At 39.3% G+C, this 13,683-nt stretch overlaps 1 protein-coding gene across 5 annotated transcripts in view; it reads right to left on the bottom strand.

Moving 5' to 3' along the window:
* Positions 1–333: 333 nt before the first annotated feature.
* The window catches only part of FARP1 (FERM, ARH/RhoGEF and pleckstrin domain protein 1), a 333,074-nt gene continuing 319,724 nt past the window's right edge, over positions 334–13,683 (bottom strand). For 4 of the 5 annotated variants that reach the window (XM_048853831.2, XM_048853836.2, XM_048853845.2 and 1 more), the window contains exons 24-27: positions 13,198–13,361; positions 9,744–9,851; positions 3,086–3,237; positions 334–1,898 (exon numbers count right to left, since the gene is read on the bottom strand). In XM_048853831.2, the coding sequence (XP_048709788.2) occupies positions 1,817–1,898; positions 3,086–3,237; positions 9,744–9,851; positions 13,198–13,361 (506 nt within the window). In that variant the 3' untranslated portion in view covers positions 334–1,816. Of the gene's footprint in view, positions 1,899–3,085; positions 3,238–9,743; positions 9,852–11,291; positions 11,429–13,197; positions 13,362–13,683 lie in introns of all 5 variants that reach the window. The other variant, XM_048853866.2, reaches the window with a different exon arrangement.

Here is a 13,683-nt window from a genome sequence, read left to right as displayed (position 1 = left end):
CCACACACAAAACTGATGAACAGCTAGCTTGTGCTATATTTGCAGCTAACACTGCCTTCTGATATAAATCAGGAAAGCTGAAATTATTCAACCACACTATAGTCCTACATCAGGGCTAGCAGTTTGAAGTCACTTGGGTGGGATTTTCAAGAGGACCCAGCCATGTATATAATAAGGATTTAGAATGTAAGTCTCTTATTTTTGAAAATGTTGGCATAGGTGTACAAATTAAATCTAAATAACTTTTCAGCATTAACCTGAAGCAATTTGGTACTTCTTGGGAGCACTAAAAATTCACTGACATTTTTAGGGAAAAAAAGACAAATGACAAAGTTTTGCCTTGAAATTGCAGTATGCTTGATTGTGTTGTGAGGTATTTTATTCCCTTTTGTTGTGAGCAATACTTAACCATTTTATACATAGTGTAAGGACAAGTGATTAACAAATCCAGTAGCTACACAATAAAAAAAAATTGTGGTAGAATAATCCCCAGCTCCTTTCTTTATGGTTCCCATATTTATCCAAGCCCTTCTGGCTTCATGCAGTGTTCCCCAAAAGGAGCCCTTAACTGGGACAGAGCTGTGTGTTTAGTAGGTTGAACCTGTGTTTCTAATATAAACAACAAAGAAAACTGACTGATCACTAACGAATTCTTGAAATTCTGATTGGACCAATGGATGATCCAAACATGCTCTTAGATAATTATGCCAAATGGAGTCAATATCTCAGCTGATGTGTATAGCTTTCACTGTCTATATATTAACAAAGTAATAATCTGTTCAGCTATTAGTACCACTCTGGAGGGACTAGAGCTTCAAAAAAGTTTGTAGATCACTACAGATCTTCTGTTAAAAACGAAACACAGTTGCACTCAGATGCAGGTATCATGAAAGCTTGGAAAAGTAGTACCATCAGTTTATAGTGTTTGAGTCCACTTCAATTACCAAAACCACTTCAATTTACTCAGTCACAAATAGGTGTGGTTCTTGCAGCACACAGGTTTTGTCAAGTTTGTAAAACAAACAGCAAAACACCACAGTAGCCTTTAATTTCTCCTTGTACACACCATTCACAGTACATTAATAGCCCAAATAATATTGCACTGATCATTTTTAAAACTATTAATCTTGCAAGTAGTATTCCCTGTTCAAAACTAACAGACGCACAATTTTGGTCAACTTGCACCCAGAAAAAGGCAAGATAAATCCTAGAGTTCATTTATACTATATGAATATGTAACCCCAAAATGAAATGGGATTGGTGAGCTGTAAACTGTTCAAGATAGAAAATTAGTAATTCCTTGAATAGTATGTAGAAAGACTGAAAAATTAAATCTGAAAATTACCTCACTGCTGTTAGACTGCTTACTGTGTATCTTTGTATGGTATACTGTGAAAATCCAGCAGTCTACAGATATTCATGTTAAAAAAAGTTTATGAAAAGAGATTGTGAAGTTACAAATTAGTTTGTACTGTTTTTCAGGTGCAATCTTTGAGGCAAGGAAATGTCTTTTGGCATTTGGCACTCGAATAAGGACAATATTTTAATACTGGCACAAGCTAAAAAACAGCAGACACAATGACAAAAAATACAGGACATGAAACTAATTGCTGCCATCAGGATGATGGTTAACTATTTGGAAGGTGTGAAAGATTTACACAGCTTTGCTGAGGCAATCAAAGTTGCTGCAAAACCACTTGTGGTGCTGTTTTTGCTTTTAAACAGTTGTACTAAATTTTAAGGAAGAAAATATATTCAAATGTCTTCTAGAAAAGCAGCAACTGCTAGAATGGTCAGCTTGGTGCGTGTTTAGCCATCAATACACATGAGACTCTTTATGACTTAGAACACGGGTGCGTGAGGCAGAGCTGGTGGCACTTCGGATCACTTCCATCCATCTGTGGGGGGAAGATAAAATGAGGTAAATAGCCAAGGAAGGCTTTCGGAAAACATACGCTGTTAAACTACACTATACTGTCCATTACACTGCACATTCTTATTTTCAGGGGTCACAGGATGCTCTTCCCAATTTACAGTAGTGAACTGGTTTCAACGCATGCTCTCCTTCTGAAACGAAGGTAGGACAGTTCTTGTAAGAGTCCCATCACCAATTGAGTCAGGTTAATTTGAAGCAGTATTCTAGGGAAAAGGTACTTTCTATAGAAAAAAACTAGATGTTTGGTTGATATTTGACTTCAGTTGGTATAATTCTCAGGTATTACAAAAAATCCCTTAAATTGTTTAACACCGTAACATATTGTTAATATGAATTTTTTATGTCTGTTGGGCTGAACATAATACTTTAAATGAGGCACTTCCAAACTTTATCATCATCTTACACATAACATCTTTGCTTTAGCCAAAACAAGCTTATTCTTGGTGAAAGCAAATTCAGTGGAGAGTTGGGGTTAGTACCAGTTTTCTGGCCTATTTACACCCTGTCTCTCTTCTGGTGATTTGGAATTGTGGGGTGTGTAACATATACACAGAGACAGATGGGTATAGCAAGTGAAGCAACTAACATTATTTGTATTATCATAGCACCTAGGAGTCATGGACCAGAACCCCACTGTACAAACAATAACAAAATGATCCCTGCCTCAAAGCATTTACAAACTAAGTATAAAACAAGAGAGACATCTGGGGTGAAGGCAGCTTAGTTACATATATATTGCACAAGTACTGAATGCTAGCTAGGTGGACACCTGTTTTCTCATCTGTTTTATACTCCATAAATAAAATGTACTGATGCACATTACTCTGCCTGTGTTGGTGCTGCACATTCAGCCAGATAGTTTTTAAGTGAACTAACTTTACTTTTATTTCTGGTATATAACACAGTTTGGTGAATAAGAGCTTTTGCTCAAAAAATGTATGGCAGCTCAGAGAACTAGCCTCCATTTGCTGTCTCCTGGTACCTTACTTTGCAACAGCATATTCAATTTGATAAAGTAGTATAATTTTCTAACTATGATGAATGAGTTGGCTGTATTGACTCTTGCAACAGTTCACTTTGCTTGCATTTGACCTAACATCATTGGAATGACCTGGCACAAACTCACCACTTAGCAGAAAACTGACATACCTTTCAAATGTGTATTCACTTTCAGCCCGGAAGTAGTACACATGGGACTTGAAATGTAACTTGAAAACATAATCTTTGTGAATGTTCTCAGATTCAGAAGGAATGGTAAGTGAATACCCCAGGAGAGGAAGGCTGGCTAAAGGATGATTGTCCTAGAAACAAAAGATGAAAAATGCTGTGACATCTAGTGCACTTTGCGCCGCAAAACTTCAAATATAGAAACACATTTAAATATTTCCCACACTTATATAGAAAAATATTTGTTTGATCAACAGGTCATCTTGCACAGATGTGGCTTTAATTGATGCTGTATTTCATGAGAACAAATCTATACTGTGTAATGTCAAAATTAACATTCACTCACTAGTTTACAATGCTAAACCTAATCCCCCTATTCTTGCTACATGCAACCCATCTTAAATGAGAGGGCCCTATGCATTTTGTAAAGCTGTGATTTTTATTTTTCTGCAAAAGATTTATTATGCTCAAATAGCCTCATCCTAACAAAAAGGTGTTTAGCATAGGGTGCTTTAGCTGTTTCTAAAGAGAGCACCCATCATCGATCTTCCTTGCATCCTTTAAAAGCTACTTTCTAGCTGTAAAAATCCTATTGAACTGTCACCTGCAAAGGTAGCTACAGGCTGTAACAAGCATTTCTTCTTTGAGTATTTGGCTACATGGAGTCCACTCTAAGAGCTAAGATAGATAAGAGTTCTTTGGCTTTAAGGGCCACACATGTGCCCCTCATGTCCTGGAGTCCCAAGGGCATAAAGGGTAGAACATCCCTAATCACCTCTCATTTCCAGATGGAACTTCCTCACTCCTTTGCTACCTGGAATTTTTCTTATTGTTACAGAGATTTCTTATTGTTCCTGGTGTAGTTAATAGTTTTTTAGCATAAAGCTTAAATTGCTTTAGGAAATTCACCTTGGTTCTGAGTCACTGCACTATACTAACTGATTCTTCTTGTGCTGTCCACACAGCTGCTACACTTGGTGCACAAGATTAAACAGTGTCAACTGGGGACATGCCCTGGGAGCCATCACAACCCCCTGTAACTGAGCATTTAAGGGGCAGGATGGTCTCAACTATCTCTCAATTCCTTTAGTAGTAAAAATCCAAAGTTTCAGGATGGCAAGTAGCAGAGCCAGAGAGCAGGTCATGGAGTCTGTATATACAACATTTTGAAAAACTAGAATTCAAATGGTTTCCACACTGATTCCACTTTTGGTGACTAGCAAGCAGTATCCTTGCTTGGAGGTAAGAAAGAAGAGTCTTATTGAAATATTGACTTGAGTACCACTCTGCCAAAGCTTGCATTTATTAATTAATGTATGGACTGAATTTAGATGGGTCAAAGGTGTTCATATAACCCAGCCACTGTCCAACATTAAACAGTGTTAAATAAGGTCCAGGGTTTGGTATGCTGCTTAGTACCATAGCAAATACACCATTAAAAAACATCTTTTAACAGTTTATTAAAGATACAGAAAAGAAGGAACAGTTAAAACATTTGAAATGTAAAGCAACAAAAATCCCTTTTTGCTGGAGGGAGTTTTAGAAGGAAAATCTCCCTTAATTGACAGTCTCTCCCACATGCTATCAAAGATGTCCTTTTGAGTAAAAGAAGAAGAAAGCTGAGATGAGTTCTTGCTGCTGCTGAGTCCAATTCTGTTTCATCCTAGATGGTGCTGAGATACAGCTGGAACTGGTGATGTCATCTGGATCCCTCTGCCTGGCCTGGTCTGGTCAGGACATCTCTCAGGATCAACATGAGAAAATCGTGGGGGCCCAAGAGATGGCAGGGGTGGCAGCCATGATGGTGAAGCTTGCTTCAGGAGCCTCTGTCTGCTCTTTCTGCCCTTCTCCCCACAAAGTCTCTATCTTTAAGATGCCAAAAGGGGCATGATGAATGGAAAAGCCCATCCCCTCATTATTTTGTCCATCAATTAAATCCATTTCTGTAAGGCCAAACCTGACGTAGGTAACCTTGTTTCCACATTTTTTTGTTTACCAAGTATGAGCTCACCCCAGTCCTTGACATTTCAATAGGCCACTTCTGTTTGGACTAATTCAATCTCTCTGTCTGGTGTCGCACCCGTTTATAACATTCTTTATTGAGAACAGCTTGACGTACTTTCCATGATAAATTCCTAAGCAGAATGTGTGTAAATGCTGGAGACTAAATAAAGTAGGTGGTTTGAGTGAAAGAACTTTTGTTTGCCTGCTTGCATGACCTATCGGCCACATGGCTGTGTCCCCATTTATTTATTTCCTGCCACTGCCTCACAAAGAGTAAAGTTACCAAGAGTTTTGGGTTCAGCAAAACTCTGGGTAACATCCTTGCCTGTCGAGGTAATGCATTTGCATAGTATTGTCTGTAAGCACTTACATGGCAAGCCCCCAAAAGAGAGGTAAGAATGCTCTGCATGCCAGTCAAATATTTTGGATTTCCAGCACATTGATATGAAGGGATTACAAGAAGTGACCACTTTCCACAGTTTTCCAGTAGATCCTGGTTTGCTCCCCATCTCTGCATGGAAGCATCCATGATCAGAATCTTCAAAGGAAGAGATGCAGAGAATGGAAGTCCTGTGCATATCTAATCCAGTTGTTTGCGCCAATCTAATGAAGACATGATCTCCTTTGGGATGGGAATCTCCTTGTTTATGCTGTCTCTGTTGTGTGTTGATACACAGATCTAAAGTTTATACCCATTTGTTCTTGCATCAACTTTGTCCTTTAGTTTAAATAGCTCTTTGTCCAGTGAGGGGATTACAGAAACCAGGGTGATCATTTGGAATCTCAGAAGGTGGATGAAGATATTCAGCTGTCTGAAATCTAGTGTAGGCCTCCAGCCTCCTTTCTTCTTGGGGATAAGGAAATATATTGAATAAAAACCCTTTTCACTGTGCTGGTGTGGTACCAACACTATAGCGGCCTGCGTAAACTCTCATGAAAGGAGTCCATGAAAAGGGGGCTTGGGAGTGGGAATTGGCAGGAACTCTATTGTGTGTCCAGTGGCCATGATTGCCAGTACCCATCTGTCTGACGTTATATGGTGCTGTGCTATAGTCTTTCATGCTTTCTAGAAAGGGATCATAAGCCTTCAGATGGTAGAAAGGTTGAGGAGAAGCGCATTGTTGATGGCAAGACAGTCTTAGGATATTTTCTCCATGGTTCCAGGGTACAAATACCCAGACAGCACACATTGCTCTTGAGCCTTTGAGGGTATGTAATAATTCACCTGCTGTCTCTCTGAACAGGTTAATTTCCTTGAAGGGAAGATCCTCCATGGTTGATTAGACTTCCTTGGGGAATCTAGAGGATTGGATACACAAAGCCCATCTCATGACTAGATGTTGCCATCAGGTGGGAAGCTGTGTCCATTGGATCTACCGCAGCCTGAAGGGCAGATCTGACTATCAATTTATCTTCCTCAATGATTGCTTGGAACTGCAGCCTGTGTTCCTTACGCAGCTTGTTGACAAATTCAGAGAACTTAATTATAATTAACAAAATCATAGTTTGTCATTAAAGCCTGATAGTTTTCTATACAGAATTGTAAACTTGCAGAAGCGACATTCTTTGCGTTTGGTCTCTTTATCCATGGGTGTAGATCTGGGTTGGTGTTGCTTGTCCCTTTCAGTGACAGCCTACACCAAAGAATTCAGAGCGGGATTGAAGAACAATTATTAAACACCTGTATATAGTACAACATATTTCTTCTCCATTCTTTTTATAGTGGGAATGTAGGTGACGAGTGGCCAGTACTAAAGCCTCACTGGTAATGCCATCTTACTAGGATCTGCATTCTGGAGAATGTCCAGTAACTTATGAGGTGTACCCTGTACTTCTTCCAGGGAGATCTGGAGCATATCTGCAGTTCTCCTTAGGATGTCCTGGAACAGTTTATAATCATCCAGTGGTGATGGTGTGACCATCTCATCCAGTGAGGACGATAAGCTCAGCAAAGCATTCCAACTGATCTCAGATTCATCCAGGGACTACAAGGCCTCTGTATCAATGGACAGCACTGTTGATACCAGTGGTGGATGGTACTGGTGAGTGTTGAACTAGTGGTATCAGAACCTCTCTTGCTAGGTCCAGATTGATTCCAGGCCTGCATAAATATACTATTCCAGAGGACCTTAATATCTGACCCCTGTAGCTAGTGGGACAATAGGGCTTCTGTTATTAGCAGTTCTAATATAGAGTGGACATTGGTTCTTATTACCGATGATTCCTCCGCTACACGAGTCAGTACCAATGAAATAGAAGGCACCCACTTGATCCTTTCCTTCTCTGATGCAAAGAATGGTCCTGCTAGTTCTGCTGTTGACAGTTCCAGGGCTCTCTTAATGCTGAGGAACCAGTAACATGTTCCTTCTGAGCTCCTGACGCACCTGTAATGGGATGCAGAATCTCAACCAACTTAGAATGGGTCAGGGAGAGATCCTCAGACAAGAGGCATTTCCCACATTGAGAGTGTCCTTGTCTGCCTTGTTTACTGCCAGAGTCCTTAACTTCGTCCCAGTGGTCCTGCAGCCCGAGACAACCATGCGCAAAGAAGCACTTCTCAGTATCTCTGCCAGATGGGCCAGGGTTGGACTGCAGCAGCATCAAATGATCCATCAGGAACATTCGAAATCTGAACTCACAGGATTGATGGGTTCCAAGAGGGAAGGATTGGCAGATACTATACTTGGGGGGACGTAAGCTTTCCTCAGGCAATACATAAATGTTAAGGCCATCACTGACCAGGAAAGTCGAGGGGAAACCATGCAGAGATCTTGAATCCTGGAGGGGATTACTAACTCACACCACTAAAAACTAACCCTCACAATAAAATTAATCAAACTGTTCTCAGAACAGGAGAACTATTTATATTAATAAAACAAAGAATGCTAGCTAAAGAAGCAGACACTAGAGATTTTCCTTCTCAGACAACAAGTAGTAGAAAGTAACTGTAGAGGCAGTCAGTCAGTCTCCTCTGCCCTTATGCCCTTGGTTCAGAGCACAAGATGGTGCAAGATGTAGGCACAGACCAATGGACATGATAAGTTTTCTGGTCTCAGGTGCATACCCCCCCACATGTGCACCTCAAGTGGAATACACATAGGAGCCATCACTCAAACAAGGATAATAGTTACTTTTTGTCCTCACCTGACATTTCTGCCTAAAGCAGTCATGGGATTCCAAATAAAAATAATTTTATTCATGTAACCAATGTTCTTTCCAAGACCCCATTCTTCTCCTGCAGAAGCTAAACTCCACACTTTGGATGTATTAAGGGCTATCTCATATTACTTCAGTAGGACAAAACACCTACTTCAAATCACCAAGACTACTTGTATCTTTTGGTAACAGATCCAGAGGATAGGCTGTTTCAACACAGAGAATCTCAAAATAGGTGTTGGACTGCATTAGAATTTATTATGAACTGAGTAAGTTAATGCCACCTTCTCAAATCAAGGCATACTCCACTAGAGCCCAAGTAACCTCCCAGGCATCTCTGTACCTGAGATCTGGTAGAGCTACTCGCTGGAGCTCCATACATACCTTTACAAGCCATTATTCTCTAGAATCGGCCTCTAAATCAGATGCAGGCCAGTCTTACAGTCCTTATTTAAATAGGACTCCAGTACCCATCACCTTGCAGAGCCCATTGCTTGCTGTTCACCTAGTATGGGATCTGTGTGGACAAATACTCAAAAAAAGTGGTTACTTTCCGTACAGTAAATGTGTACTTCAAGATGTTTTGTCTACTGGGATCCCACAATCTGTCCTCCCCCACTAAAGTGGAGTCCTCTGGCGTTGGGGATTTTGTATTGGTGAAGCAACTGAATGACAGTTGGGGCTGCTTTGCCCCTTTATACCTTCAGATGAGAAGCATGAGGACATGCACGGTGATCGGGCAACCCTAACAGACACTGCTGTCCAAAAGTCACCTTTTGTGCACCTGGGGCACGTGCATACCTAGAGTGGGATCCATGTAGACAAAACATCTTGAAGAACCAGTTATTGTAAGGTAAGTAACAGTTTTATTTCATGATTGGTTTCTGTTCTCTTCCCTAAAAAAACAACAAGGAGGGCGTTTTTACTCACAAAAGCTTATGCTCAAATAAATCTGTTAGTCTTTAAGGTGCCACCGGACTCCTTGTTGTTTTTGTGGATACAGACTAACACGGCTACCCCTGATACTTGTTCTCTTCCCTAGATGCCTATGTCTAATCCCCTTACCTTAGTTAATTGGCATTCATTGCTATGTACAACTTAGATTTTAAGCTTCTTGGGATTGGGACCTGTAACTTTTTAATTTGCCTGTAAACCACAAGGACATATACCTATGAAACTGTATCAATGCGTGTTCGCAGAAGTGTCACGAGAAGGCCATACACTAAACCATGAGTAGTAATATCTAACATCATTTTTCCTCAACTTGTCAAATGAGTGGGGAGAGTACCGTAAACTATATACTAATAATATAGTCAGGCAACTTTAATAATAGGCAATGCTACCAGCCCTGCCTATAATGCTCCTGACAATGTCAGTTTTTTCCTTCCTGTTGCCGCAGAACAGAATTTTTGCTAAATTCTTATATTGGTATTTATACTCTAAAACACATAAGCCTTTCAAACCTGTGCAATTTGTTTACCTGGTGCGATTTGTAGAAGAACATACAAAAGTTGGTGAATACCACCCAGAGCTTCTGCCACCCATTGCTGTTCTTGAATTTTCTTAACAGGTTTCCAGAGAGCTGATTCTGAAATGGAAGAAAGTAGTAAAATAGACACGCACAACCAAATCATAAACAATGATGGAAAGTAGCCAAACCTCATGTAAAGAATGTTTACTTCTCTATTTAAATTAATATTTTATTCCTATTGGTCATTAAACTTGGTATTAAACTTTCAGAATCAGAAATCCCTCTCATTCTTTAAATGAGGCTTGTCTATCATTTATTTTTTGTACGAAAAATGATCTGCTGTTACCTTGTTAGATGCAGAAACCCTTTTGTTGGATGTGATAGCTTAATACGATAATTTCAATTAAGTTTTTAATTACTTATAAACTAGTGCACTAGTTAGTATTCTTTTAGAGGCCAGTTAGTGGGCAGTTTTCTTCACTAATGCATTAAGCCCCGTATGTACAGTTATTAATAGCTATTTAATTTTTTCTTAAACTAGCTAAACATAAGCTATGAAATATAACCAAAACCAATTAAATTTTAAATAATATTTTACCTCTTTTGCACAGGTCTTAAACTACTATAACTTTAAAAAAAAATTCTTGGTCTTTGTCAGTTTGTTTTTAGGAGCCTAATGTACCACACCTCATTCAGCCTGCATGTTCCATTCTCTCCCTGGGCCCTAAGTGGTAGTAGAAGCAATTAGATTTTTTAATAATGAAAAATTGAACAAATTTCCTTGGTCTTCTTTTTAATGTGATCCCATGTCCTTTGCTTAGGTGACTCAGCCTCCCATAGTCCTCCTCCACTTCACAGTGCCCGAATGGTGGTTCTTTCAGATACTGCTTCCTTTTTATAATTAACAAGAGGCAGCGTTTCTACTGCCATGTTTTTCTTTCTATCTTTTGTCCTGTTATTTCTGTCCACCCATTCTCCACAGATACGTGTACAATCAGTGCTCTCTTCCACAGCTCTGTGGCTCCTACAAGACTTCTGCATGCTGTACTGCTACCTGCTCTTTTTAAACATAGAACAAAGCTACTACAGCACCCAGGAAGAACTTAGCAGCCTGGGAGCTGATTGTGCAATACCCTTACAATGCAGATGTGGTACTAGTGGACCAGCTGAGCAATTCTCTGCCTGCAAAATAAGCGTCAATCTGCTATTCAACAACACTGTGCCCCTAGTTGTACAGCTGTATAATGTTAAGTACTGCACAGTCCTTACTACATAATACTGTCAATTAACCCCTGAATTTGCAGCAATGACTATTTAATTCTACTAGCCCTGATTAACTGCTACTAGCAGAAAAAACAATCAGCAGGTAAAACACATTTCACCAGGAAAGATGTTAAAGCATTCCCCCACCCCCTTTCCTGCACTGGGTTTACATTTAATTTCTTTTTAAAACCTTGTTTTAAATCCTCCTCGCCTCTCTCTTTTCAGTTTTAAAATTGAATTGCGGTGTGTTTGACCTAAATTACACACAATTGTATTCCTTAATTTTTTTGTTACCTCATTACTCTGGATGATATCATAAAAGGACAGGCTTTGCATTCGGTACCAGCAGACATATGAAATGGAAACAGGCCGCTGATCACTGATCAGTCCAGCAGGTAGGGAAGAACAGTCACTGACAGTTAGAGGATCTTCTACCACAAGAAAGACAGAAAGGAGGGAGAAACATAGAAAGAGAATAAACGATAATGCTTAAGTGAAAGCCATCCACTGAGTGATGTGAGCATGAATGGTAACCTGCCAAGGATGGGAACAGCTGTGCAACTGAAGATGTATGTATACACGATGACATGTGCCTCTAGATTGTTTAGTCTCCATTGTTTGCTAGTAACTTTTTAAGCGTGGGAAGGAAAAAGTAGTACAGTGGTGAGTTAGGCCTCAAAACATAACTAAATATTTTACCATTAAAATTGTTAAGAAAAATAAAATAAAATGTTATTAAATTGGCTTTGAGAAATGGCCACATTTATACACTAATGTGATAATAACAAATGCATGGAAGTTACCATGCAAGTGTTAAACATTAGGTGTCTTGGCTTGCCCCACATTCAGCTGCATGCTGTGTACTGCCTGATAGATCATCTAGTTAGTACATACTATACTGATATCCTAGGAAAACAAGCCTAGGGGACAAAATCAAGCTCTTGTGAATTTTCTTTTTCTTTTTTTTTGTAGGTAGATGGGTTAGTTACCTCCTGGGGAGGTTTTCTAGTACAAGGGCAATAGTACCAAGTCAAATGTCTGGCATTTCAGGCCCTCTGTTTCAAAATACAGCTAGAAATGAGTATTGTGAACATTAGCCCCATTTAGTTTTTGAAAGTTTTTACATTAGCTGTAACTCTATTCTTGTAAATTGAAGAGTATGGCTTAAGAAGACACTGCAGTTAAAGTGTATGCATAGTCCTTGGCCCACAGTTCACCATAGGTAGAGCAAGCTAGAGGCATTTTCCAATGAAAAGGGAGTTCTAGCGTTGCCTTCAAGAAGCTAAACCAATTTACAATCTATTAAGTTTTCCCTGTTTGAGCATCAACGTAATTTCCAAGAGGTCTGTAGGTAGATAATAGCATTTAGGACTCCCTCTGGTCTTTACTTTCCTATCTAACTTACATTCTCTGCTCTGTTTTGGAGTGAGAGTTATGAGGGAACACCTAAGCAGAACCCATAAACAAAATTTCTTACATCCTCTTTCAATTACTCATGAACTTCTTAAAATACATTTAAAACTCGAAAAAGAACTTTTTTAGATTTCAGCTATTCTACAAAAGTAATTAAGTGTAATATTTTGAAGACCTGAGGCCTTTCTAGGTAGTATTCCCACGATTCCTAACATTTTGTATGAAATTGGTTTAACTGTGATCAAAATAAAATCACATTGTTTTTACTGTGATGTGGAAAGTGCAAATAAAAAATAAGGCAGAGAAAAATAAGCCGTGAGCATATTAAGGTCCTAGAGAAAGATGGCTAAAGTAAAGAAAGTAAGTTAGTATAGAAAACCAAAAAACAAGGCTGCAGAGGCCAGAGACAATGTCCTTTCAGCACTAGTAAGTCATCAATAGATATTAGCAAAGAAAAATATTCAAAGGGAGTTTTCTTTGGTGTGATCTGAAAGTTAAGACTTTCAAAATCAAGTTAGCATTTAAAAATGCAGGTTATTTTTCTGAAATTAGAATCAAATTGATTTTAAGAGATTGCTAAATAAATCATCCAAGTTTACGTTTTTGCCAAACTATTGTTATCTGACTGTGAGAAGGGGATCACTAGAGTAGTTGTGTTGAAACTCCAAAAAGCAAATAAAGGGGTGTTGAATTTAATGAGAGGCGGCCGATGTCTAGAGTAAAAAGAAGATGGTCACTGAAGAGACATTCTCTGGAGCTGCAGTTCAGATTGTTCTGAGGCAGATACCTCCACAGCAATACTAAAGTCGATCATTGAAACGCTGGTATTTCTGTGCCAGCAGACGTGCACCGTAGTGTTGCCACGGTGTGGTGACTGACGTTCAAGTGAGGTGCGGCTTGCACTGAGATCGTCCTCTGATTCCTGGTCTACAGTAGTTTCATCAGGAGATTCTATGAAATTCAGGGAAAAAGCATCTTTCTTGCAACATACATGATTGGAAAAATTATTAAACATGAAGGTCCAGTGCGCTAAGAGGTTTAAATTTTCACAATTCCATCAACAGATTTCAGTCAACAGTCTTCTATAAATAACAAGCTTAAAAGGGGCAACTTTGTTTAAAAGGCTAACACATCCAACACTCACTAAGGTATTTTACTTTGGCTCTAACCCTGCTTGTATTAATGTTCTGAAACAGAACTTCCCTAAGACCGGCACTGCTGTACAACATGTCCTGAAGTCACGATGCTCAAGAACAGTTTTACAGTCACTTAT

This window comes from Caretta caretta, chromosome 1 (genome assembly GCF_965140235.1).
Source record: "Caretta caretta isolate rCarCar2 chromosome 1, rCarCar1.hap1, whole genome shotgun sequence".
NCBI lineage: Eukaryota > Metazoa > Chordata > Testudines > Cheloniidae > Caretta > Caretta caretta.
This window is presented reverse-complemented; position numbering and strand designations above follow the sequence as displayed.